This window comes from Beauveria bassiana (assembly GCF_000280675.1).
Source record: "Beauveria bassiana ARSEF 2860 unplaced genomic scaffold BBA_S00056, whole genome shotgun sequence".
Taxonomy (NCBI): domain Eukaryota; kingdom Fungi; phylum Ascomycota; class Sordariomycetes; order Hypocreales; family Cordycipitaceae; genus Beauveria; species Beauveria bassiana.
In genome coordinates, this window is record NW_007930891.1 from 46,002 (window position 1) to 66,215 (window position 20,214).

Sequence of the window (20,214 nt, forward strand, 5' to 3'; positions counted from 1 at the left end):
GGCTTTGGGCGACGATTCTGTGCACGTTGGGCTGGTTGCTATCTGTTGGAATGACTTTTTTTTTTTCTCTGAGGGTTGGACTTGACTTGGTTAACGACTATCCCCAACGTCTGCATATGGCATAGATGAGGCATTGGACCTTGGCCTACCTTTTTTGTTTGGTTTGATTTTATGTTTTGGCCTGTTCATTATAGTTTGCAGAAACGAAGATTAACGACAGCATGTATTAACGAATATTTTTTTTTTCTCAAAAAAAAAAAAACGACGATGCGTTTTTCATGTCTACTTGGTCCTCGATCAATTAAAATTGACACTACGCAAAGTGCGTACTGCTTAGAGCAGTACACGAAAACGAGATGACTCCAAGTCGCGGTTGCCAGTCAGAAAACAAAGGACTGCATGTGTAGGTGAAGTTTCATAATGACAAAGTGCCTGCGACGGACGAATCCACCAGCCTTTGCCGTTGGGCTTGCATAGACGCGGCAAACTGCCCGTTCTCGTCGGCGTGCTGAGCCATGGCAACGGCCTTGTCCAGCCACCCGCGGCACGCGGCCATGTCGTGGCGCGCCGCGTACCTGGTGAGTCCGTGGTTGAAGGCGGCGGCGGCGAGCCACGCGGCTTCCTCTGCGGGAAACGCGACACCGACCTTGGTTCATGCAGCTGATTTAGCGCGTATACATTTTTTCCCTGAAAGTCACTGACAGATTGACAGGGCTGTGAACGAGTTGGAAAAACAGAAAAAAAAAACGGAAGAGACGCATACCTGCTTCGCTTCGTGGGCGACTTGGACGGCCTGCTCTAGGATATCCCGCGCGGCGCCGTCGTCGGTCATGGGCAGGAGCACCTGCACCATGCAGCGGAGGTACTGCGCGAGCCGGTCACTCGTAAAGTTTTCGAGGGCAAAGATTTCGTTAACAATGGACTTGAGCATGCTGCTCTTGACTGGCCGCCACACGAAGCATCACTACCTGTCAGCCCCGTTCGTTCCCAGGTAAGGGCGCAATGTCCCAGCACAAGTTCTGCGTACCCGCCACTGGCGCCTCGCTTTGGATGACGCAGCCGCCGAGGGCTTTCAGAACGTTGGCGTCGTTGCTGCACAGACGGCCTGCTTGCTCAATGATGCGGGGAACATGGTCGTAGCACTGGCGGGATAGCAGCGCCTCGCAATGAAACACGCACAGCACGCCGAGTTTCTGGCGCAAGTCGGGACATGTTTTACTCGTCGCGGCCGCGCCGCAGGTCTCGGTAAAGAGCGTGGCGTAGGCGCTCGCATGCCGCTCGATGTCGGCATATAGGCTCGGCGTGTGCTCATTGTCGGGGAGCTGGGCCTCGGACATGTACAGCGAAGCGAGGACGAAGTGGCAGCGAAGCACCGTGAGCACCAAATCTGCGGCTTCGGTTGCGTCGTCGTTGTCAGAGGCGGAGGTGGCAGAGGAGAGCGCTTGGGTAAAGACGAGGCAGCTCTGGAAGAGGGAGACGAGCCGGCCAGATTCCCATAAAGTGCAGTGGACGACGCCGAGGTTATACGCGTTGGTGCTGAACCAGCGTAACTCGGCAGCGGGGAAGACGAGGTCGCCGTGGTCGTCGCGCGCGTTGCTCGCTACAAACTCTGCCGCTAATATCCCACACGGCGTGTAAGCCGACCCATGCTGCACGTAGAACCGCAGGTCACAGCAAGCGTACCTGTGTGGAATAGAGCCACCACTTCGCTGCTCGCAAAGCCGCCGTTGCTCTCGGATTCTTCTTCCTCCGCCGCAGCCATGGCCAGCAGCAGCCTTATCGCGCAGCGTAGCAGCGACGCAACATGCGCCGCCACCACCACCTCGCCCTTCCACGACGCCGCTGCTGCCGTCAGCGCCTGGACTGTGCACAGCCTCGCACCCGGGGTCTGCGCCTCTCTGACACACGCGTACAGCGCATCACGCGCCGCCTCCTTGCCGCTATTCGTCCTCGCAAAGAACTGCAAGCATTCTTGAGCGAGGGGCTGGTTCCACGCGCGGGCTGCGAGGCGAAACACGAGCACGCGCGTGGATAGGTCGTCGCGGGTCGAAGCGGGGAGGGACTCGAAGAGCGTAAAGGCGTCGGTGTAGTCGCCGAGGTCGATGAGGACGGCGAGAAGACGCCGTTGGAAGACGGGTGTGTTGAGCGAAGGAGTGAGAGAAGGATGGAGAGCGAGATGGCAGTACGAGAGGACGACGGTGTAGCGTTTCTCTGCGTATAGGGACTGGATCAGCTTCCAGAGGGCCTTTGGGAAATGGGGGTTAGCGGGTAAAAGGACGAGGGGAAGAAGAACAAGAACAGGGGGCAACGGACGGTGTGGATGGAGTGGATGGCAGAGGGACCGAGGCTGGTGGCATGGAAATGAATGCAGTCGAGGAGGTGAAAGGCGTCCCAGATGGCTTCCAATTCCGGTCGTTGGAGGAGCGTTTGTACTTGCAACACTGCCGCGTTGTCGAGAGCGGTGCGGTGACTGGGTGGCAGAGGATGTTTGCTCATCTTGTCTGGCAAGGTGTGTGTGTCTGCCTAGAGAGGATGTTGTCTACAACCTGCAAACAGTATTGCAAACGACCAATTGGTGTGTTGATGGTCTTTCAAACAGCTAACAAGTTGACAAACAAAAGATCAAGACTGCTTACTCAGCCCCTTCTATCTCTTCATCACCAGCATGACTGCACAGAGGTATTATTTTCTCATAATGTACACAAATTAACTTGTTCAATTGTGTATGCTATTCGATCTTGCGGATCCTGGAAGATCGCATCTTTAGGTTTTTAATATACAAAAGCTTACGCCCACCGCGCACTTGCAGACATTGACACTGCACACCAGCTACATCAATCACGCACCAAGCTCAAGGCCGGTACTGGTCACTGATCTGACCGCTAGTCTGAGGAACAACATTCTCGCGGAAGTACTTGCCATTCTCGCCCATCATGTTGCCCGGGGGATCGTACTTGCAGACGACGTTGGTGCCATAGCTGCACTTGGCCTCGGCGCAGCCCACGCTCGTGGTGCCCTTCCACACGAGCTGCGTAAAGTGGCCCGTTTTGCCACCGAAGCCAGGCTGGTCAAATTTGTATTGGGTGCGCTCCTTGCCCCAGAGGTTGACCCATTCGTACGAGGCGGACACACTTGTGCCCCAAGCAATGTTCTCACCGTATTTCCGGTCAGTCTGTTCGGATGGTTAGACAGGTACAAAGGATAAAGTTGCCGTCTTGGCTGGAAAATCTTCATACATCGTGGCGAGGGTTCTCGGAGCACTTGGATGCCCAGGCGAGAGACTTGCTAGCCAGGTTGTCGTCCCACTTCAGCGCGGCGGCCGAGTGCTGTCCGCGGTACCAATTGTGAGCGGCGAGCATCTGGCTCTTGAAGTCGCTGCTGCCGCCCGCACCGGGCTCAGTCTCGCCAGGCTCAGTCTCGCTGGGCTCAGGCTGGCCGGGCTCAGTCTTGCCGGGCTCTTCCTGGCCGGGCTCGACCTTGCCGGGCTCTTCCTGGCCGGACTCTTCCTGGCCGGGCTGCCAGTCGCCGTGGTCCCAGTTGCCGTGGTCCCAGTTGCCGTGGTCATAGTTGCCATGCTCAAACTTGCCGTGCTCAAACTTGCTGGGCTTAAAGTTGCCAGCCTCCCAGCCGCCGGTCCCCCAGGAGAAGGGCGTGGCATGGGCCATGGCGGCCAGCGCCAAAACAGCAGTCTTGGAGAACGAATCGGCGAGCATTTTGAAAAGGAGTGGATAATTCAGAGAATGAATAAAGTACCGGACTGGTCTTGAAAAAGAATAAGAAGGAAAAGAAGGAGAAGAAGAAGAAATGAAGTTGCTTCTGCTAAACTCGATATCGTGGGGGAAAGCAGAGCCTTTTGTACTGCCTGGTCTCGATATGCCAATGACATGGGCTTTCACACGGAGCTGCATCTTCAAGTGTCTAGACCACGCACCGACATACAACTTACATTGTATGGCCTCAGTGTAGATGCGGCCCAATCATGTCGCGGTATCCCACGACATATTAGACAAATTCAGGTACCCGCGGGATAGCGATGGTGGCGTGCATTTTGACGAATCTCGACTGGGGTATACCTCCGCGTGCCTCCGGATAGTGCCATCTTATGTGAGCTGGCAGGGGAGAGACAGAAAAAGCGCCATTCGGATGATATTCCAGGAATAACTCACTCCACAAGGCCAATAGCCTTCAAACTTGGCTAAAACAGTGTGGCGGGTCTTTTCAACAAGGGAAAAAGGAGAAAAGCCTTACAAATGAAGGACCGCCATGTTTTTATGAATGTTCGTATTCCCAACATAGGCAGGAGGGGCGGCGCATCATCAAGTGGCACTGCAACAAAACGGTGCCAGTCCCAAAAGGGCATGTCGGCAAGTGCGAGACTAAAATCATCCCAACCACGTTGCAACAGAGTTATCTGGTATGCATGTAATTGCCGAAAGGCGGCCGGTTCTTGGCAGTCCTGGTAGGCATCATTGGGGGAAAAGTTTCGATGCTGATCCATTGGGCGTTGACGCACCAGTACCCCATGCCTCACCAAATTTTCCGTCAGAGGTAGATAAAGAAGATCGGCATTCGCCCAGGCACAAGATGCCTGGCGCCAGGAACCAATAGACACGAGACCCCACTACTATAGAAACAATATACATGTTGTGCCGATGCTTGGTGAATCACGCAAACCTCTCCAGCATCGGCGCTTGGGTGGGCAAGGACAAGGCAATTCGTAATAAGTCACTGGGTTCTTCGCCACGCGACACGTATCCGGCAACTGCGAAAGGGCCAATGCGTCAGATGTAGTGCCACATACAATCTCAGGTCAGCAGTGTAGCGAGACCAAATATTGTCGCCCAATCCGTGTCGGGGCCTTGTGGTTCCTTCGGTGTTGACTGGCGAAGTCACGGCGTTAAATCCCTCGCGATCACTTGTTGGCTTGTGAGCTCGGCTGCTGACGAATGCAGAGAATGCTCCGTCATGGCTTGCTGAGCGCCATGGTTCGGATTTGGGAATAAGTTTTTTGGGTAAATCCTTCATCCCATCTTACCGTAATGGTGTATATCCGAGCCACAAAATAAGCTCAAACGAATGTCTAAGTCGTTGTCGCTAATGTCAATATTTCGCTACCGTTTGCGATAATTGCTTCCACAACAGTCAAATTATCGACCACACATCGTCCGGTCGGTGTATTCGTACGAGTGTCTATCTTCGGTCGAAATGCATCACTCCGGCGACGGCGAAGGGATCCTCGGGAGCGACAGTCTCACGACAGCAAAATCTCCAACAAGTCGGTGAGAGCACCGTCGGCTTCCCCCTTTACCGTCTGCAGCATGACCAGCATCTCGAGCACCTCAATCCGCCGCTTCCTGAACTCGACCTGTGCCTCTGCCACAATTCTATTCGCTTCCTCGAGTGACTCGCGCGAATTCAGCCTGGTCAGACAGCGGACCAGGACACCGAGTGCCACGAGCTTTGCTTGTTCACGCGTTCGGAGCTCTGCGTCAACAACCGTTGTGTCTCGGAAGCTGCAAGGCGCAGACGCCTCTGCTGCGGCGCGCCGAAGCCAAGGGACGGCAGCCGCTATGTTGGTCTTTGAAACAAAGCTTTCCCCGATCTGGGTCAGGATCTGCACAAGTGTCGTGCGGGTGCCAGCGTCGACAAAAGGCGTATGCTGTGTAGCTTTGGTGTACATGTGTTCTGCGAGATCGAGACGGTCGTCTTTCCATGACTGCGATGAATCAGTCAAGGTACCAAGATGCCCGAAAATAAATGGAGATTACCAGTGCGATTCGCAAAATGTAGTAGCTGGCATAGTCTGCATGGCTGCTGCCGTCACTTTCTGCTGGCGCGGTACTACTAGGGGTGCAAGGAAGATAATCTGTAATTCTCTGTAGCGCAATTCGTGCACACTCCAACTCTGCATTGTTGATGCAGGCTTTGCACAGGGCGAGACCAAGTCGTATCAGGTATGCTGCCGACTGAGCGGCGTTTGCATCAGGACGGCCCAGGAGACCGATCCCAAGAAGCAGATAGCCAAAGAGTCTTGCACGTAGGCAAATCTGAGTCTGGCATATTTGATCATTGGCTCCCATAGCTGCGTTTTGTTTGCGCAAAAAGATGTTCCATATTCGTCGGCCGATGCTTTCCAGCTGTTGGGCTGTGTCTTGCTCCAACGAGCCCGCCGGGAATTTGTTCGGCTCGTTTGCTCGCAGGCTATAGTGCTCGATGTCGGAGAGGCTAAGTCCCTTGTCTGTTGATGCTAAAGACTCTAGTTCGATGGCAAAGTCTTGTTATGTCTAGGTTAGCTCCTGTCAAAAACTGGTCTGCACAAACCCACGGAGGAGCGCCGCAGCCGCCTTGTTTGCTACGATTGATGAAGGAGACCGCTTTGCTGATATTTTGAAGTCCATCGTCTGGCTCGGGAGCTCTTTACCTAGGTGTTGGATTGCTGGTGTATTTTTGCCTCGGAAGTTGGATTGCGATCGTCGGAGTTGGGGCTCTCTCGGTGGTGTAGGCAGATGCTTAAGGGACTGCCTGCCCACGGGAAGGCAAGTGAAGTACTAAATGGAACCGCAAAAAAAAAAAACCAATTCTCGGTTTATGAAAGATCTCCTGAGCTATTGAATTGGAAAACTGACTCGAAGTTTTCTAGGCCAGCATTTGAATAAGAAGAAGAAAAGTCCATCTCAACAGTCCAAGCAAGCGAACCGGGTGCGTCTTTCGCATGTTTCTTAGCAATCTTGTTTTTTTTCATCATAGCAGCGACACATCTTTCTGTCTTCCCAAATCTCCTCGTGAGCTTCAAAAACAGCTAGTCACCTCAGGTAGTGTGTTTTTCCATGTGACAGTCACGACCAGGGATGGTGTAGAAACACTGGTGTAGAGGCAAGCCGGCATCACGGCACAGCTCGCACAAGCCAGGACAACCGAAGAAGTCAGTAGATATGTCAAACCAGGGAAAAAGTGTTGAAGTTGAGTAGGCAGACTCGACGTCAGGCAAGATATGAGCCCCGAGGCGGCCCTCGAAGTCTTCTTCTCTCAGAGGGATCAGCCGATGTCGCCGACAGGCCATGCGAAGTCCGCGGCGCCAGGCGCCCCTTGATTTCAGCCAATCTTCATTTGACATGGGGTTCCATTCCAAGCGGGAGCGCAGCTTTGTCAGTCGTTCAAAGGCTCGTCGTTTGGCATTGTCGACCGAGCCATGGGTTTCAATGCTGAGACGGTCGACATCTGCCATATCGATCAACTTCCATCCAGTGGTGTTGATTTGCAATTTACGTCTCCTGCAGCGCAATTTATACCCTTCAGCCGAGTAAGGAGGAACCACAAGAGTAGGGAGGTTCACGACGTGGCACATGGGCAGATTGTACTGTTCCACGGCCTGCATGGGACGCAACGCGCGGTATCGTGGGTTGTCGCTCAGGCACTGAAAGCAAAGACGTCTGCATGATAGAAGATGCAAATATTCTCCAGGACAGCTGCAATCATCACAGTCAGGTTTGACGAGCTTCCTGTACATGTCGGAGCAGACGAGTCTGTGGCCAACCTTGGCTGCAGTGACCGCTCTCATGGCATCTGGCGCGCAGCTGAGTAAAGGACGGAGCTCCGGCAGGCTGCGAACTACACGTCCCATGCCCTTGCTTGTACATGCAAGATTGGCAAGCGAGACAAGGTCGAGCTGGTGGAAAATCTGGTAGATTATCTCGTTCGGGACGCCGCGAAAGAACCCGGCCAGGTTGTCATTAAAGTTGAGCACTTCAGCACTCGCCAGCTTGAAGATTGTAGAACGTGATTTCGACTGCAATCGTCCAGATAGACTGCAAGCGAGAGCATCCTCGGCCAGAAATGGATTGGGGCGGTCAAGTGGTACCGCCATGATGGAAGCGACGAGCCTGTTGGGGCGATGAGCGAAAAGGAGGCCTATTATCTATTCTGACCGTCGGATACGAGAAGGATGATCAGTTGAGGTTGAAGAAGAAAAGTGGCTGGACACTGAGAAAAAAAGATGCGGTGTTGAGTAGACGAGGTCAGCGATGCAGTGAATCGGCCCTGACCTGGTTCTGAGGATACAGTCAGCCAAAGAAACCATTGTGAGTACCAAGCAATGGCCATCGCTAGGCGGCAGGAGTCTCGAATATTCGGAGATGCAAAAAGCACTATTGTCATCTTTTAAACTGAATTGGAGAGTGAGCATCACTGCCAATACCGCCCAAGGACCCCTCTAGCATAGCACCCTAGGCACGAACAGGCTCAGTTTGCACAAGTTTCATTTTCGTGTCGCCAATCGTATTCAAAACGTACAGACACTGTATTTACCTTGGTATGTATCCGTGCTCTTGAAGTGCAGAAGCTGACGACAATAAAAGCAGAAAACTGTGAATATAGCAAAGAGCATCAATCACGAGAAAGGGGCAAGAGAACAGAGAAGATGTGACTTAATCAGAATTACCACCAGACTTTTAAGTAATCGCTTTCAACTGTCATTTCACCGTCTGAAGTTCCCCAAGCAATCGTGTCGTTCGTTCTCTGCGTGTGCAAATCTCGCTCTCGAATATCCCAACTAGTTTTGCTTTCCCTTGTATTGAATCATCTTCAAAAATAGCAAAATATGCGCGGTAGCTCAAGCTCGGTATGGTCCCGTTCTCGCGGAAACCTGGATGCTCATTCTTCAGAATCAGCCCTCCTCGTCGTGACGGGCCAGTCCAGCAAGTTCGAGTCTAACTAGACGAAGGACGCTTGCGATGGACTCCGTTCTCGACATTGCCCATGGCAATGAGATGTTTCGTGTAGCACTCTACAGTCATGTACACCGGCGATGCATGGTAGTCGCGACAAGCCACGCACGTGACTGGTATACCAACCGAACCGGTGTCCTGATCGTAGTAAGGAAACAAGACAGACGCTGACCAGGAAGCCTCGACAGGTGGTGTTTCTTGATAGCTCAAAAGTCTATCTCTCCTCCTGAAAACTTGAGGCGAATAGCTTTGTAACCAAGATAATCTGCCAGCGATGGCTTCCATCAACCTTTCTGATGAGCCGTGGTGCTCGATGCCGCGGCGCCGGGCAATCTCGCGGTCAATCAGGCGCCAGCCCGTGGAGTTGATTCGATTGCGTCGGTACCGCGACTTACGCGAGTATTTAGGTACCTCGAGCTTCGGTAGACGCATAACCATGCTCATATGCATACGAAACTGCTGCGCGGCCTGCATGGGGCGGAGTGGTCGGTATCGCAGGTTCGTCGTGAGACACGTCGAACAGAGACGATGGCAGGCAAGCAGGTAGAGGTACTGGCCAGGCTCATCGCACAGGTAGCACATGGGTCGAATGAGGGCATTGTAGAGGTCGCGGCAAGACACCATGGTGTCGATCTTGGAGGCAGTCATGATGCGGATGACATCAGGAACGCAGCGAAGGATGGTGTGAAATTCGCGAATCGTGTCCACGGCACGTCTCATGCTCTTGCTGACGCCCTGGAGACGGATGAGGCCGCGAAGATCAGTGTCAACGAGTATCTGCTGCAGCGTTTCGAATGCTAAAACTTCAAAATTGCCGAGATCGGCCTTGTCGAGAACGGTCTCGGTGTCGTGCCATTCAAAGGTGCGAACGGCGCGTCTCACAGGGAACCGGCTGGACAGACTAGGGTCCAGAATTCTTTCAGTCATATCGAACGGTTGTGTTGCTCACTCAGGCTGACAAGGCAGAGTCCAGGGTGCTGAATAGAGGAAATTTTCAAAGCTAAGTGGATGAGATTGAAAGGGGAAGTTGCTGAGACCCAAGGCCATTCATTCTCCAGAGCAGCTTGCAGCACAAACAGAAGCTGCAGAGCAGGAAGGCAATCACCGAGGGCACTTGCTTGAGTTATTGGTCAATGCACATTGTAGACGCGTTTCTCAGATGGCGGACCTCCAACAAACGAGCCTCATCTTCGCGGCCACGACAGCGTCAGTCGATAAGCAGCAATAGTAATATCAGCATAGCAAGTGGGCTAGGCTGAGTAAGTAACAAATAGGAAATCGAGGATAGATCGATAAGATCAAGCGCCTACAATACCAAGATATTAATCAAGCATTCGATGCACCATGACAAAAACATACAAGCATCAGTAGCTAGCTGCGGTTCTGTACATCGCAGCCAATCCCAAAATCCCACCGGGAACGCCGATGTCAACTCCTGGATCTCAGCAAAGATAAAATAAAAGGACAAACAAGACTCGGCACTTATTCCGGCGTAGACGGGTCATGAGGCAAAAAGTTTCCCACAATTAGCGCAGGCCTATGATCGCATTAGTATCAGAAATTGATATAAAGAGGGTATATGGACATACAGCTTATGCTCGTCGCGACGAATGGTGAAAGAAAAGCAGCATTTCATGATCGGATGATCTGACGAGTCGCTGGGGTTCTTGAGCGAGCACGCAGTGAGGAGCGTGTCGTGGGAGGGGTCAAAGGCAATGGTACCAAACTCCTCCCAGTACCTTACCATGGACTCTTCGGTTAATATCTCATGAAGAGCAATTTTGCCCTACATCCTTGTTAGCAAAGTTGAAACAAATAACACTCCATCGGAGCCAGGAAGTGGATTAAGTGAAGACTCCAAAAACCCACGTCAAGCGCAGCGAGGAAGTAAACAAGCTTACATCACGTAATTGATCGACAGGAACGTTGATGAGCTCTGCCATCTCTTTATTTCCTCGAAAGATCTCCCCTGTTCGTCGCCAGCAGCATGCCGGCACTGCCATGCTAGCAAAGACGCGGTCATAGTCCATGAGCTGGCGCTCAAACCACATCTCGACATAGAGCAGCTGCAAATCCGTGAGACCTTGAGCCTTCTCCCTAAATTTTGGCCGAAAGTGATGGATAGTGCGGAGAATCTTTTGTTTCGAGGAGGCGGCAATGTGGCCGTCAAGGTACTTGCCGAGACGCGCGTAGCCATTGATGTAGTTGAAGGGTTTAAGAAGTCCCGCGTCGTACTTGGCCATGAGCACGCGCGACATGCGCTCCTCGCCAATGGCGTTACCTGCGGGGTCGGCGGCCTGCAGATAATATTCGCGCTCTTTGTCCTTGTCGGCAGTGGCGGCGATGCGTGATGAGCGCGTGCGACCGGAAGTACTGGCCGAGGCGGCGCTCGCGGGAGGAGGCGGGGGCATGGACGTGGTCAGATTGGGGGAGCCGGACTGAGCGGCGTTGAAATTGGCGGCGAGTTCAGACTGGCTACGGGCATATGTCGGAGTGGTGGTCTGGGTATCGTCAGGAGCGATACCAGGCTCATCGAGTAGATTACTGTTGAGAAAATCATTGAGAAGCTTGAACTCGTTGACATTGTCGCCGACCATGTAGTTGGGGTTGTACTGGTTCATGCCATTGAAGTTTTGGGCTGTGAGCCAAGCATCGGAAAACCCAGCGACTAAGCACGTCAGTATACAGAAGTTTAGCATCCCAGAATAGATGTTACATACACTGGTTCATATTCCCGGTTGGATTAATTGCGCCGGGCTGCAAATCCAGGCTGGGAACCATGCCGAGCCCGTTACCCTGGCTGAGAACGCCGCCAAAGCCAGAGTCTGAGCGCTGTCGGCCGTTGAATGTTGGCGGAGGGCCCATGTTGGTAGATGTGGAAGAAGCGGCTTCGGAGTCATCAACAGAGTCCTGCTTGGAGGACTTTGGCTTTTTCATGTCGCTCTCGCGGGGTTGATCGTGGCAGAGGTGACCAATATTTCGTTTTATGCACCTTGTGCAAGGTCGCTCCTAGAGTCGGTCAGCTGGCGGCGGTAGAAAGCTAGGCACATAAGTCGGGTACGTACAAGATCACAAGTCATGTGCTACCAGCAGTCAGTAAGGCAAAGTCAAACTTGTCGCAAATGGTAAGGACTCACAGAGCGACGGCAGTAGACACAGGCGTGGTTCACCTTGCGGCGCTTTTTGGGGCTCGCTTTTTGCGCACCGTTGCCATTCTGGTCCTTTGAGGCGACTTCTTTGGCGTTCGCACTGGTTTTGGACTTGATCTTGTCCTTGCCGTTGGGGGCGGCATCGAGAGATTTACGGTCCGTCATGTCGTACGAGCTAATCCCATTGGACAAGGTAGCGTAGGACGAACGGTGTCGAGTTCGGCGGAGTGGGCTCGGCAATTCAGAAAACGACGTGTCACTCCTCGTAGGTTTATTAATTTATCGGGTTTTGGAAGCGTCGCTTCAGGAGCAGTTTCCATGTGCCAATGGTCAAGGTAAGGTAGTAAAGCAAATTTGCGTCGTGGTTTCGGGGGCCAGATGGAGGCGGATATTAGGGCGCAGGTATATGGAGGCGTCGCGTGGTAGTAAAGTGGCACCGGAATTGCAGCGGCTTGAGATGTTGATCGCAATAGATGTCGACAGGTGTGTGTCGGGGCGTCGCGTCGTGGTGGTTGTTGGAAGCGTAAAACGTGGTAATTATGTGGGAGCGCAAAAGCCGCGGTTCGGTAACATGAGCTGAGAATCACAAGTGCACCAACACTCGAAGGGCGCGGCCAAGACCAGTTGCAGCAGGTCGCTAGATGAGGAAAGTCCGAAACGATGTGACAATATTCGAAAGAGGTCAATTGTTTCGCTCGTTACACAGTATATGGCCGTCTTAGATTGTGTCGGTCGGCCTGCTGGGAAAACGTGGGGAAGTGAAGGAGGGAAGAGGAGCAGCTGAAGATTGAAGATTCGAGGCGGCCTGTCTGGCGGAAGGCTTAGCCATGTTGGGCGGGCCGGCAACGCACCCCAGCTTCCTGTCAGCTGGCGACCAAATGGGTCTTGCAAACGAGCAACTGGAAACGGCCGCTATTATTTAGCCACTAACAGTGCCCGTATTCTTGCTGAGCAAATATTCGCAATCAGATCACGGTCTATTACCCTGGACATCTACAAGCAATTCATCACTTCCTTCTCAGCCTGTATCTCAACCGGTATTTCAACCTATACGCAACGGATCTTTTATGTCTCGACCCATTTCAGTAGTATTCACAATATCCTCACACAACTTTGATTCGCATCAAATACCTCCTCCGTCGCGTTGCTCTGGCCCCATCACCCCGCGATCAAACCGCCATCTTTATCGAGTCATCATACTCACCCCTACACAATGTGTCCATCTCCAACGCGTCGTGTCTGTACATCGCTACCAGGAAGTTCAGCAGCAGCGTTCGGCAAAAGTGGCTGCTCTGGTAGCTCGATATGCATATGATTGCCGTGCGCCTCATGAACCCCCATCATAGGACCACCATACACCTCGTACGATTCGGAGCGCTGAATTCCATTCACTTCATGAACCTCTCGCATTTCATACGGACCAGCTTGCTCGCCTCCATTGACCGCTTCGCCCCCAATTATTGCCTTCTCTTTCGCTGACAGCTCGGCTCGCGTCAATGGGTGCTCGCTAACCTTGATGGCTCCGACCTCCTTGTCGAGCCCACTATCGTGTTTCCGACTGCCGCCATTCTCCTCTGCCACGACGCTCTCCGTTTTGCTTCGTGAGGCAGCCCGTCGTTTGTGCCACACGAGTATCCCGACACCAGCCATAATGAGCAACACAGCCATGGGAACTCCAACGCCCACGCCGATTTTGACGGCGGTGGACGGGCCGGAGCTGCCATGGCCGCTCGCCCCATCGACAAACACCGTTTCTGTTTCCTGCGCGACGACTATTCACCACGATTGTTAGAATCGAGTTTGCCTGACAAGAAAGACCGAAATGGGGCGGGCGGGCAAACCTAGAGAAATAGAGTCGATATGGCCAAGCCCAGCAGCAGCAACTTACCTGGAGAGCTAGTGCCGTCAGCGCCACTGGCTTTGGTCTGTGTGACGATTGTCTTTTGCGTGGTTCTGGAAGCCTGGCTGCTGTCCGTCTTTTGTCCAGTCTGCGCGCTGGACTGGGAGACGCTATCGCTGGTGGTGCTGGGAGTCGGGTCGGCAGCCTTGTAGCCCAGGACGCCGGCATCCTGCGAGTATCCCGCATCCTTACAGTAACCAGCATAGATGCTTTTCATGGAGCTGAGGTCGCGGGTGTAGTCTCCGGCAGCGCAGCGCGAGGACAAACATTTTTCGATGGCCACGCTGGCCTTGCTGACGGATTCCGTGGCAGTCGGGCAGTAGCAGTCATTCTCGTAGGGGTCGGCGCAGCCTAAAGCCAGAGGAAGATTGCCCTGGTAGTTGAACCAGGCACATAGGCGGATACACTGATGCGCTTGCTTGGGGATCACGGATGTGATGGAGGCCGACGCGCCCAAAACAGGGTTGGCCAGGGCGATCAAACCGGCCAACAAAGTGAAGAATCGTGCTCGTCGCATGATCATATCGAGGCCGGTCAAAATGTGGTGAGATTCCTGAATGAAAGAAGCACCCGAGAAGACCCTGACTGAACAATTGGCAAGAAAGTCGGGATTCAAGGACAGGTCACGAGTCCGGAATAATGGATGGCTTTCCCGAGTTATATTTCGCCTGAACTCAAGGCTTACTCAAGACTTTTCCATTAATCTATGCGCCATGGCTTTCAAGAGGCCCGCGGAGAGACCAGCAGATGATGCTTGATTGCCGGGATCAGTCTACTAATTTACCATACAGTACGGAGTGCGCCACCAACAGAGTGTTTCCGTTGGTTGGGCTGCATTCACGTCTTTTCTCTAGGATGAGCTGAAAGCCCAGAAAGAATCCAAATAGGATGCCCGACGCGAAATGGCAAGCTGATCTGCTTTTGGGGCGTGAGCTGAAACTATTCCTGGACACTATCCACGAGAATAATCCTGGCTGGACGTCGCCATTTCGCCCAATGCGGACCTTGGCTGCAGATGCCATGCAAAGAGATCAGCGCCTAAAATTATGCTTCTTTGGTGGACCTGGTAATATTGATCAGCCTTGCCGAAATCTTGAAACTCGATGGATATTGGGCTCGCAAGACAATCACAAACCAGCATCAGGGGTCCTGACCCGGGTTCCAGCAGTTTTCTCCCATTCTCGAGATTTGTGACTGAGAAAATGCGTGTGTACACATACCTGAAACAGCTTCTGCTTGGGTTGGCTGTTACGATTTCTATTTTTTTTTTTTTTTCCTCCAGAAAGGGTGTGCCATTTGACCCGGTTTGGACATAACAAGAGGTTGCCTGCATAACCAGCTGCATACGACGACGCCGAGCTGGGCCTCGACCAAGACGACACGCAGCTGAGCCCCGCGCACCACGCACCGCGCATCCGGGCGCCATCCCGACCCGTCTTGGAGGAAGATGCGCCCGCATCTTTGACTAGCATCATCCCCAGTGCCGCCCGACACTGGACGTTTTGACGTGACGTGGCTGTAGACTGGTCCTACGAACGCCCGGCGGCAAGCCACGACAGTCGGCACTCTACTAATATATGCATAGGCTTCCGGCTCTGGACCTTGAATACTGCCTGCGTCTGCTCAAGAAGCCAAGAAAGGTGGCCGGCCTCTTCTTCCATAATCCGTTTGCTGCTGCTGATAATGTCGAGCTCCCTGGCTCTATGGTGCTATGTATGTACTGAAAGCCAAGATGGAGAAGAGGCAAGGCAATCCACTGCACAGACATGGATTGTATTCTGATAACTTGAAAAGAAGATATCAGTAACAGACGCATAATCTCTGAAGAATTTTCTTCATCGTTGAAGAGTAATAAATGCTAGCAGCAGACTCTCAGACTGGTGGCGTAGTTTCACAGCGGCCTCCATTTCTGCATTCACGCGCTGTTCATCCCAGCCACAAGCAATATCCATCTTTTAACAAAAAAAGCAAGCCATGGCATTATATCATTCCCATTCTTTAGCATGTTTCATTCCTCATAACCATCATCACATCGCAACACTCGATTTTAAATATACACGAAAAAGCTCTTCTCCCCTTCCTTGGGCGTCACCCTCGCCCTCTTCATAATGTCATCCTCGCATGCCAACCTGATTCTCTCCGCCGTCGCCGGGCTCTCCAGCCTCAGCAGGCCCTGATCATCATCCTTGCCCAGCTCCTTTACCTCGACGCCGTGAGCTCTCCTCGCCGCCTTTAATGCATCGCGAATCGCAAAAAACACAACGCTTCCCAAAAAGAGCGGAGGTTCGCCGACGCCGCGACTACGCTGAATGGTGCGGAGCTCCTTCCACTCGACGTCTTTGAGGAGCGCGACGTTGAATTTCTGCGGAATGTCGCGGAAGCCGGGGATCTTGTAGGCGCCGGGCCCGCGGGTGAAGAGCTGGTTGGCCATGGGGCCGGCGCGCAGCCACAGCGACTCTTCCATGGTGAAGAGGCCCATGCCCTGGACGAAAGCGCCCTGGATCTGGCCATAGTCGATGGAGGGGTTGATGGACCGGCCGACGTCCATGAGGATGTCGGTTTCGAGGCAAGTCCACGAGCCGGTCAGGGCGTCGATTTCGACTTCGGCCGCGGCGACACCCTGGGTAAAGTAAAAGTACATTTTGCCCTTATTTTCAGCCCAGGAGTAGCCAATTTCGGGCGTCTTGTAGAAGCCCTGCGCGGAGAGGTTGACACGGTCGAAATAGGCGGCGTGCGCGAGGTCCTTCATTGGCGCATCCTTGCCGAGCTTTGCGCGGTACGGCTGCAGACGCTCGTTGAGCTGCGCGCAGGCATTGTACACGGCGAAGCCGTTGAGGTCCGACGACGCAGAGGCTGCCGTCGGGGAGGCGTTTGCGACGGTGTTGGTCGCCGTCTCCGAGATGAAGACGCTGTCCACCGGCACGGAGAGCGCCTGCGCGGCAATCATGACCATCTTGGTGTGCAGACCCTGGCCCATTTCCGTGCCGCCGTGCGCGACCAGCACCGAGCCGTCGTGGTAAATGTGCACCAGCGCGCCCGCCTGGTTCAGCCAGAGCGCGGTGAAGGAGATGCCAAACTTGGTTGGTATAATCGACAATCCTCTCTTCCGCCACATGTTGTCCGCGTTGAACTGCGCAATCTCTCGGCGCCGCTCGGCGTAGCGGAAGCTCTCGTGGACTTGCTTGTACATGAGGGGCACGTGCCAGTCCTGCAGCGCCTGGTTAAAGTGCGTGTCCTCGTCGGGCTTATAGAAGTTGATTTCGCGAAGCGTCTCCACCGGCATGCCCAGACGGTCGGCAATTTCTTCCATGTACGTCTCAGCGATAAACATGCCCTGAGGACCGCCGAAGCCGCGAAACGCCGTGTTGGAGACGGTGTTGGTCTTGCAGACGCGGCCGCGGATCAGCACGTTGGGGATGCTGTAGCATCCGTCGGCGTGCGCCATGGCACGCTCGCAAACCGCGGTGCTGAGATCAAATGTCCAGCCGGCATTGTTGTACACGGACAGGTCTAGAGCCTGGAGCTTGCCGTCCTTGTTGACGCCGACCTTGTAATGCGCCAAGAATGGATGGCGCTGGCCCATGGTTAGCATGTCTTCTTCGCGCGTGAGCATGCACCGGACAGGACGCTTCGTCTTCTTGGCGGCCAGAGCGACGACAGAGCTGAGAATCACGGACCGCGATTCCTTGCCGCCAAAGCCGCCACCCAATCTCTTGACGCGGACGACGACCTTGTTCGCCGACACGCCGCAGGTGCGCGCCGCAAAGACTTGCGTCTCGTTGGCATTCTGCGTGCTCGAAAAAATCTCCATGGCACCATCTTCGGGCGACGGAACAGCCAGACAGGCGTTCGTCTCGAGGTAAAAGTGCTCCTGACCGCCCATTCTGACGGTGCCTGTAAAGACGTGGTCGCAGTTTTTAAACACCTCTTCAGTGTTGCCCTTTTTCATCTCCCTGTACACGGGGTGGAAGCTTTCCTGTTCAATGGCCTCTTCCATGGTGAGGATGCAAGGCAAAGTCTCGTACTCGATCTTGACCGCGCGAGCAGCTTCCGCCGCCTTGTTGGCAGAAGTGGCCAGGATCATGGCAATTGCCTGACCAGCCGTAAACACCTCACCCTCTGCAAAGAAGCGCTCATCAAAGTGCGGTGGGCCAAACTTGTTGGCCTCTTCGTCAGGCATGTCCTTGGCGTCAATGTAGTCGACCACTCCAGGCATGTCAAGAGCCTTGGAGTAGTCAATCGACAGAATCTTGGCACGGGCTTCTGTCGATAAAACCCAGCAGCCATACAGCTCATTCTTCATCTGCGGAATATCGTCGGTATACTGAGCCTCACCAGTAGTCTGCTTCAGGGCGGCGACGTGCGGATTCGATTTGCCCGTCACCTCGAGCTCGTATTTTTGCGCCGAGTCGTGGTCAATCTTGCCCACAGACAGCTCTCTTTCAATTTCGTCGATAGCCTGCTTGTCCGCATTCTTTCCGTCTAAAGCGGAGAGCACGTCATGGTAAAATCGATAAAAGAAGCCAAAAGCGAGTGCTTTACGGTACGAAGCCATTCCGCCGGGGACACTGAACTGCAGATCAAAGTCCCTACCGAGCGCACTCATGACACCCTCAAGCGTCTCCAGCTCGGCAAAAGTTTTACCAATGAGGTATTCTTCGGCCGACTTGGCCGAGACGGTGGTAGCCGCCATGCCGCCATAAACGAGATTTGCGTCTTGAACAAGGCCAGCATCGTCCAACTTTACGCGCAAGGCGCTGGTGACAATGGCAATGTCGTCATCTTTTCTCTTGGCTTGCTTGTAGGTCCGGTAAAACTCGCCCTTGGCAGCCGTGACTGGAATGCGAATGGATGCAATAATGGCATCAGGGGCGAGCGCTGTCTTGCGGTACCCAGTGAAGAACTGGGACATGTGAATCTCCGTCTCTTCCGAGGCCGACTTGGCGACGAGAACGGCGTTGGCGCCCCAGAAGGCAGGATTCAAATCAGAAATGGGCGAGGCCGTGACAAGATTGCCAGCAGGTGTACCAACATTGCGAATCTGGCGGCCGGCGAAGTATTTGAGCTGCTTCAGGATACCCTCAAAGACTTGTCCACGAGCCGGACCGTAGTGCTGTATGGCCGTCTCGCACAGCTTCTCCAGATCCGTCAAAGTGACATTGCCACCAATCTCCATGTGGTCGTCGTGAAGCTTGTACTGTCTGAGCTCGGCAATATCGCCGACGTAGACGGATACGGGATACTGCAGTGCTTTGAACTTGATCTCAATCTGCGTCTCGGTGCTGCCGCCGATAATCTTGGCCTGTGGGTAGACGCTCTTGATTTGCAGGAGCTGATCGAGGGTGACGGGGCGGTACCACGTCTTCTTTTTTGTGCCAAATGCCAGAGGCCGCATGTCGTGCTTTTTGAGTTGCGGTGGAAAGATAAGTTCGGTGTCGGGCTTATACTCGATGAAGCCGGGTGGGGTGAAGCGTTTGATGGGCTGGTCGTCTTTCATCTTGTCCATGCAGCATCCACCGCTGGCAGGGCCGTTGCCGTTTTCCATGCAGCAGCCGCTTCCAGTTTTCTTTCCATTTGCGCCATTTGTATCTGTGGAAGCACCGTTCGAAACACCATTCGAGACACCATTCGTCTTGGTGTCCTTGCAGCAGCCTCCGTTTGTTCGCCCGCCGCCCTTCTTCACGCTAAACGTCTGCGCAGCGTCCAAGATTGGGCGATACCCCGTGCAGCGACACAGGTTTCCATCAAACGCCTCTTCGACGTCGTGCTCCGTAGGGGCGTCATTGTTGCGCAGCAGCGCATACAAGCTCATGACGATGCCAGGGGTGCAGAAGCCGCACTGGCTACCATTTCCCCTCGCGACGCGCTCCTGGGTCGGGTGAGGGCGCTCGGTGTTTCCGATGCCCTCGATGGTGATGACGTGTTTGCCGTCGAGGCTGACGAGGGGCGCGAGGCAGGCGTTGACGGAGGCGTGGTATATTTGGCGGGTGGTGGGGTTGAACTGGGAGACGACAATGGTGCAGGCGCCGCAGCCGCCTTCGCCACAACCGCTGTTTTTTTTTTTTTGTTTGATCAGCTTCTGTCTTCCTTCATTGCGGAAAAGTCACAGGGTATTGTTTTGTGGTAGAGGCAGGGTGCATACAGTTTGGTGCCGGTAAGGCCGATGCCGCGTAGATACTCGAGGACAGTAACTTCGGGGTCGATGTCGTCGAGAACTACCCTGGTGCCGTTGAGGTAGAAGCGCAGAGTGCCGTCAAACTCGGCGGTGAGAGCGGCAAGGTCAGATGCCTTGGGCTCCTTGTTGACGTCGATGGCGATGGGAGCCATGTCAACGTCGAGGGACAGCAAGGGCTGTCTGTGATGTGGTATATTTGGTTGTTTAGATAGGCATACAAGCCTGTGAGTGTTGTAAGATGTATGCAAAAAGTTCTGTGTTGACGAG

At 53.8% G+C, this 20,214-nt stretch overlaps 8 protein-coding genes across 8 annotated transcripts; all 8 read right to left on the minus strand.

Annotated features, from left to right (window-relative positions):
- Positions 1-415: 415 nt before the first annotated feature.
- On the minus strand, positions 416-2,496 carry BBA_09507 (putative ZIP4 protein; the record flags this gene model as incomplete). The annotated part of the gene is made up of 5 exons (XM_008604604.1): positions 416-646; positions 764-942; positions 1,028-1,615; positions 1,684-2,245; positions 2,314-2,496. 5 exons carry the CDS (start codon positions 2,494-2,496, stop codon positions 416-418), a joined length of 1,743 nt encoding a protein of 580 aa, XP_008602826.1.
- Positions 2,497-2,851: 355 nt separating this feature from the next.
- Positions 2,852-3,713, minus strand: BBA_09508 (CAP domain-containing protein; the record flags this gene model as incomplete). Its single annotated transcript, XM_008604605.1, has 2 exons — positions 2,852-3,172; positions 3,237-3,713. 2 exons carry the CDS (start codon positions 3,711-3,713, stop codon positions 2,852-2,854), a joined length of 798 nt encoding a protein of 265 aa, XP_008602827.1.
- Positions 3,714-5,251: 1,538 nt separating this feature from the next.
- Positions 5,252-6,398, minus strand: BBA_09509 (putative ZIP4 protein; the record flags this gene model as incomplete). Its single annotated transcript, XM_008604606.1, has 3 exons — positions 5,252-5,716; positions 5,769-6,274; positions 6,326-6,398. 3 exons carry the CDS (start codon positions 6,396-6,398, stop codon positions 5,252-5,254), a joined length of 1,044 nt encoding a protein of 347 aa, XP_008602828.1.
- Positions 6,399-6,808: 410 nt separating this feature from the next.
- On the minus strand, positions 6,809-7,864 carry BBA_09510 (F-box domain containing protein; the record flags this gene model as incomplete). Its single annotated transcript, XM_008604607.1, has 1 exon — positions 6,809-7,864. One exon carries the CDS (start codon positions 7,862-7,864, stop codon positions 6,809-6,811), a length of 1,056 nt encoding a protein of 351 aa, XP_008602829.1.
- Positions 7,865-8,705: 841 nt separating this feature from the next.
- BBA_09511 (F-box domain containing protein) lies at positions 8,706-9,650 on the minus strand (the record flags this gene model as incomplete). Its single annotated transcript, XM_008604608.1, has 1 exon — positions 8,706-9,650. The coding sequence occupies one exon, from the start codon at positions 9,648-9,650 to the stop codon at positions 8,706-8,708; it is 945 nt and encodes a 314-aa protein (XP_008602830.1).
- A 555-nt stretch (positions 9,651-10,205) lies between these two features.
- Positions 10,206-12,037, minus strand: BBA_09512 (transcriptional regulator; the record flags this gene model as incomplete). The annotated part of the gene is made up of 6 exons (XM_008604609.1): positions 10,206-10,260; positions 10,313-10,509; positions 10,625-11,391; positions 11,444-11,732; positions 11,789-11,806; positions 11,861-12,037. The coding sequence occupies 6 exons, from the start codon at positions 12,035-12,037 to the stop codon at positions 10,206-10,208; spliced, it is 1,503 nt and encodes a 500-aa protein (XP_008602831.1).
- Positions 12,038-13,078: 1,041 nt separating this feature from the next.
- On the minus strand, positions 13,079-14,295 carry BBA_09513 (uncharacterized protein; the record flags this gene model as incomplete). Its single annotated transcript, XM_008604610.1, has 2 exons — positions 13,079-13,644; positions 13,761-14,295. The coding sequence occupies 2 exons, from the start codon at positions 14,293-14,295 to the stop codon at positions 13,079-13,081; spliced, it is 1,101 nt and encodes a 366-aa protein (XP_008602832.1).
- A 1,524-nt stretch (positions 14,296-15,819) lies between these two features.
- BBA_09514 (xanthine dehydrogenase) lies at positions 15,820-20,099 on the minus strand (the record flags this gene model as incomplete). The annotated part of the gene is made up of 2 exons (XM_008604611.1): positions 15,820-19,822; positions 19,915-20,099. 2 exons carry the CDS (start codon positions 20,097-20,099, stop codon positions 15,820-15,822), a joined length of 4,188 nt encoding a protein of 1,395 aa, XP_008602833.1.
- Between the last annotated feature and the right edge of the window lie 115 nt (positions 20,100-20,214).